Source organism: Myotis brandtii, unplaced genomic scaffold (genome assembly GCF_000412655.1).
Source record: "Myotis brandtii unplaced genomic scaffold, ASM41265v1 scaffold461, whole genome shotgun sequence".
Taxonomy (NCBI): domain Eukaryota; kingdom Metazoa; phylum Chordata; class Mammalia; order Chiroptera; family Vespertilionidae; genus Myotis; species Myotis brandtii.
In genome coordinates, this window is record NW_005367626.1 from 631466 (window position 1) to 637694 (window position 6229).

Consider the following 6229-nt stretch of genomic DNA (forward strand, 5'->3'; position numbering starts at 1 on the left):
ATATATATATATGTGTGTGTGTGTGTGTGTGTGTAAAGAGTGTGGGTGTTTTTATATTTTAAGGAGATTAGCTATTTAACTATAATTTGAATTAAACACATTATGTTCTTTTTTTTCCTTTCTTTTGTCGAGAATATTTTAGTTCTACTCTCTTAGCAGATTTCAATTATACAATACAGTGTTATCAACTATGGTCACTAAGTTACACATTAACTCCTCAAACCTTATTCATCTTTTTTTTCTCTACTGCATTTTTATTTAATTAATTAATTTTTAAATTAAATTTATTAGGATGACATTGATTAATAAAATTATATAGGTTTCAAGTGTACAATTCTATGATACATCATCTGTGTGCCCATCATCCAAAGTCATATCTTCCATCAGTATATATTTGACCCCCTTTACCCTAATACTACACCTCCAACCCCCTTCCCTTTGGTAACCACTATAGTGTTATCTATGTCTATAAGGTTTTGTTTCCTTGTTTTTCTTTTGTTTCTTTGTTTTACTCATTCGTTGCTTTGAGTTTTATATCTCACATGGAATACTGCTCAGCCATCAGAAAAGATGAAACACTGACATTTGCAACAACATGAACAGATCTTGAGAATATAATGTTAAGCAAATAAGTCAGACAGACTTATGATTTTACTTATTCATAAGTGATTTCACTTATTTATCTTTTAACTTATAAAATGATTTTACTTATTCATCTTATAACTTATAAAAGTTTGAACCCTTTTACCAACCTCTACTCACCCCTCAGCCCCTGGCAACCACTTTTATATTCTCTGTTTCTATGAGTTCGACTTTTTTTTTTTTTTTTTGAGATTCCACATATAAGTGATATCAGGCAATATGTGTCTTTCTGGCTTTTTTCACTTAACATAATATGGTCTAGTTTCATCCATGTTGTCGCAAATAATAAGATTTCCTTCTTTTTAAGGCTGAATAATATTTCTATGAACATATATACAGAATATTTTCTTGATTCATTCATCTATTATTGAATACTTATCAGGAGTCCTCAAACTATGGCCCGCGGGCCACATGCAAATACAAATATTGTATTTATTCCTTTTTGTTTTTTTACTTCAAAATAAGATATGTGCAGTGTGCATAGGAATTTGTTCATAGTTTTTTAAAAAACTATAGTCCGGCCCTCCAACGGTCTGAGGGACAGTGAACTGGCGCCCTGTTTAAAAATTTTGAGGACCCCTGATAGGTTGTCTCAAACCTTGGCAACTGTAAATAGTACAACAATGTGAATAGTACAACAGTGAACATGGAAGTACAGATATCCTTTCAAAATAATGGTTTTGTTTCCTTTGGATATATACCCATAAGTGGGTTTGCTGGATCCTATGGCAGTTCTGTTTTTAATTTGAGGAAGCATACTGTTTTCCATAGTGGCCATCCCAGTTTACAATCCCACTAACAGTGCACAAGGGTTTCCTTTTCTCTACATTCTCATCAACACTTGTTATTTCTTGTTTTGTTTTTTGTTTTATAATAGCTATTCTAACAGGGGTCAGGCAATATCTCATTGTGGTTTTTATTTGCATTTTTCTGATGATTAGTGATGTTGAGCTTCGTTTCAGTACCTGTTAGCCACTTGTATGTCTTCTTTGGAAAGCATATATTTTCTTAATTGTTTTGGAGGGTTTTCTTTTGTTGCTGTTATACTTTGCCTATGATTTTTTCATTACATAATTTTATATAAAATTTATCAATTTGTATGTGTCAAATTTATCTTCTAAAAATATCAATGTTGAATTATTGTAGAAAGTCCTTCCCCACTAAGAGATTATAAAATATTTCCCTCATTTTTTCTATCATTTTTATGATTTTATTTTTTTATAGTTGAGTCATTATTCCATTTACAATTTATCCTGATTTTCAGTGGAATATAAAGATCCAACCATAAATTTTTTTACATCCCAGTTTTCCCAATACTATGTATCAAATTTTCATCTCCCCCCTACTGAGTTATGATGTCAGACGTATACTAAATTTCCTGTTCTTGCCACTTTTTCACTAATAAAAAATGATAAATCATTTTTTAATTTAATTTTTAATTACAGTTTACATTCAATATTATTTTGTATTTGTTTCAGGTGTACAGCATAGTGTGATAGCTCGTTCTTCTTAAATATATGGACTTGTCTATATAAGTGGCCTTTTTAACCAGGTCATATAGCTACTTTACATCAGTTTTATTTCTCCTGCTAAATATTAAGCTCCTTATCAGCACAATTTCTAGAACAGTAGTTAGTAAGTGCATGCTTTAAGCAAAAGAGAAAAAGACAACTGAAAACTCTTGGGCTACCAGCTGCTGACCCAGGGTAAGAGGGTACCATTCACCCTGTCCCATCCTGTAAGGCAGTGGTTCTCAACCGTCCTAATGCCGCGACCCTTTAATACAGTTTCTCATGTTGTGGTGACCCCCAATTTCATTGTTACAAATTGAACATAATTAAAGCATTGTGATTAATCACATAAACAATATGTAATTATATATGTGTTTTCTGATGGTCTTAGGCGACCCCTGTGAAAGGGTCGTTCAACCCCCAAAGGGGTCGCGACCCACAGGTTGAGAACCGCTGCTGTAAGGGATTATTTTCCTGCCTGGGTTTAGAGGAAATAGGTATCTGTCTAGTTTCTTCAGCAAAAGTGGTGGAACGTGGCCTAAAATCCAAAGGACCTGTGTCCCAAGATTGAAAAGTATCATGTCCACTTGTATCGTGCAGACGGATGCCAAAGCTGCCCATCTGCACTCCCTTTCTTCCTAGGAGAGGTCCCAGATCTCTACTCTGATGATGAAGTTGAAAGCATCATAAGCAACGTGAGGAATGAAGTCAAGAGCCAAGGTCTCGTTGACAACAGAGAGAACTGCTGGAAATTCTTTATAGATCGGGTCCGACGACAGCTGAAGGTATAGAAGGATTTATTGCCTGGGGTCGACAGGCCCAGAGATGGTTCATGAAAGCCCCTACTAATATTCTGGACACAGCTGTCCTGGCTGATTGTCTTGAGAGTGGGAGGGGGAGGGTGCAGTGCCCTTCTCAGCCTTTTCGAGGATGCCCTCTCATCTGCTTCCCTCTTGCCTCGTACAGTCTAAGTTTCCCACTTTCTTGGCTAGAAAGGCTGGCTATCAATTACAGATTTTTGTCTCTGTTGGATGTGTTTCTCAGTTTCCTGGGAAACTATGAATCCCAGGATGTATCTGTCTCTCTGTGAGTGCTTCTCTGATATCTTTTTGGTTCTCCCATCTTTCTGACTTCTCAGGTGGCTCTCTGTTTCTCCCCTGTGGGGAACAAGCTGAGGGTCCGCAGCAGGAAGTTCCCAGCCATTGTGAACTGCACGGCTATCGACTGGTTCCACGAGTGGCCTCAGCAGGCATTGGAGTCTGTCAGCCTCCGCTTCTTGCAGAACACAGAGAGCATTGAGGTGAGAGGGCCAAGGAGACACTCCTCAAGATTCTTTCCACCTCAGGGTACAAGGAATTCCATGTCCAGAATTCCAGCGTCCAAGTTCAGGCTCAGATAGAGTTGTTGGAACAACTTCCCATGTGGGGAAGCAACAGGGGGTGGGTTACCCCCAGTCTTCAAGGAGAGCCTATCTCTTTATTTCCTGTTCTTTGATTTTAGCCCACAGTCAAGCAGTCGATTAGCAAGTTCATGGCTTTTGTCCACACAAGTGTCAACCAGATGTCCCAGTCTTATCTGAGCAATGAGCAGCGCTACAACTACACAACCCCCAAGTCATTTCTGGAGTTCATCAGACTCTACCAGAGCTTGCTGCGCAGGAATGGCAAAGAGCTCAAGTCCAAGACGGAGCGGCTGGAGAACGGGCTGCTGAAGCTCCACAGCACCTCTGCCCAGGTAGTGACAGCCCTTCAGTCGCTCCTGCCGCTGGGGGGCTGAGAGGAGGTGGGAGCAGCCTCTTTTCAGAGAACTGGAGGGATCACACTTGAGGTCCCCAAGTGAGTCATGGTTTTCCGGAGGCCCCAGCATTATCAGAAACAGTTCAAGAGTGGAGGCCAACCTCTCCAGCAGGAAGGCACATCCTCACCTTCAGGTCTGATCTGCTTCCTCTCCCTGCTGCTGGAATCCCCGAGAGCTCCTCCTCTCTCTTCCTCTTTATCATCTCCTCCTTTTGCACTGCTTCCCTCTCCAGTCTATTTCCCTTCCATCTTCAGAACCAAAAGAGAATGATTGAAAGAAATGGTTACAGAGTTCTACCAATTTTCTTTTGTCTTACAGTATTACCTATCAAAGAGCCATTGAAACCTAGTTTCTTAAACAAACCCTGTCTCCTTTCATGCATTTCCTCATATATTTCTAAGTGGTTGGCCATCAAAAGAAGGCCCCTGTTGCCCTGTCCTTGTTATAATTTTCTACTTTTCCAGATGGAACAAGTTTATACTACTTGTCAATATACTCCTCTTCCTTGGAGAGCTGGGGACACCTCTAGGCCCTTCTGCCCATGCCCATCAAACATTGCTGATCTTTGATGGCTCCTTTCTGGGCTCTGTTTATCCACAGCAGAACTTGTCTCTCATTATGGTGATGAAATTTCATTCACTTGCACAATTAAACTAAAATTGTGATCACTCTACTTATTGGGCATCACATGTTCCTATAGCTATCTAAGCGTTTCATTTACTGTCATTTTCTGAGCTTTGCTTCTGGAATAGTTGTATTGAATATCCTTCTTCTGATTTGTACTTTCTCCCCACTTCGGTTTCTTTATTCATGGATGTAATATAGCTAAAGGATTTCAGTTCATTTAGTGCAGGGGTGGGGAACATCCAGCCTGTGGGCTGTGTAAGGCTCACAAAATCATTTGGTCTGGCCCTGCCAAGGCATTAGGGGTGAGTTCATTAAATGTTTGACCAAATATAGCAGGCTAATTTTTAAGTTGATAATTTTGTACGGCCCTCAAATGCTATAAATATCCAAATGGTCCTTAGCAGAAATAAGGGCTCCCCACCCCTGATTTAGTGGGATGCAGGGAACCCTTGCAATCTATAATCATATTCTCTCTTGTGCTTGGAAACTTTTCTTCTATTATATGGTTTTGTTCATCTGCTCTGGCCTGTCCTGCAGGAGCAATGACTAGTTGGATGGGTTCCCTGCACCCGCATCTATTTTGTCCTCACTCATGGTTTTCATCCCTTTGGCCTTTTTCTCTACATCCGAGGGAAGCTTTGCAGGTTTATTCTCAACAATGCTAATTTAATAGTGTGTGATATTGCTTCTGCTTTCCATGTTTCCAGTGAAGACTTTAATTATGCTATTGCATTTTTAATACCCTAACAGCTCTTCCTCGTCTTATGCTTTTTTCTTCTCTATTGCTTTTTTATTTTAGCCTGTTTTTCTGCAACTGTATTACAGAAACCATTCTACTGGTTATGCCTAACAGCTCCCTCAATGTTTTTTCCAGATCCAGGATTGGGTCATCTTCAGAGCTGCATTCTTCTCCTTAGTCTTCTAGATGCCATTTCTTTCCTTGTTCTGTATTTATATAACGACATTTTTTTCCCACTTACCTTCACAGGTGGTGAGACATCAGTTGAAAATCAATGGCATGTCAACAAATGGCATTTGACAATGATCTCTGATGCTACTTTCTACCATTTGTGTTGTGACCAAACCCCATTTTTAAAGTTCAGTTTAGGGCAGATTGAAATACACAGACCCCAGCCCAGGCCCGAGCAGTTGACCTGGTGTTCGCCTTGTTGTAGAAAGGTAGCATCTTCTCTCCCAGTCACTTTCTGCTCCTGTCAATCTCTGAATGTGTAGAAAACAGCATCAGAAAGAATCCCAGATGCAGTACTGCCAGATTTTTAAAAACATCTCCCACCTTTTCTTCTTTCTGGCCCCCCTCCCCACCTACGGTACCCTCAGAACATTCTGCATTCCCACCGGCACCGTTCTACCTCCTCCCACTTCTCCTCTGGGAGTTGCTGATCAGTCTGTGTAGAGGACAAGCAATAGGTAAGGTGCTCTTACACTCATAGAACAGCACCCAGTATTCTCTTTTCTCCAGACAATGAGGAAAGCATAAATGTCTGTGTTCCTGGTTCAGGTGGTCTCTGTTTAAAATGGGGAAGCCTGCCCTAGCCAGGTTGACTCAGTGGATAGAGAGTCAGCCTGCCAACAAATGGTCCCTAGTTCAATTCCAGTCAAGGGCACATGCCCAGGTTGTGGGCTCGATCCCC

At 40.2% G+C, this 6229-nt stretch overlaps 1 protein-coding gene across 1 annotated transcript in view; it reads left to right on the top strand.

Moving 5' to 3' along the window:
• Positions 1-6229, top strand: part of DNAH9 (dynein, axonemal, heavy chain 9) — a 362890-nt gene that overhangs the window by 223769 nt on the left and 132892 nt on the right. The window contains exons 45-47 of the mRNA XM_005875413.2: positions 2796-2938; positions 3292-3453; positions 3654-3887. Coding sequence (XP_005875475.1) covers positions 2796-2938; positions 3292-3453; positions 3654-3887 — 539 coding nt within the window. The remainder of the gene's footprint in view (positions 1-2795; positions 2939-3291; positions 3454-3653; positions 3888-6229) is intronic.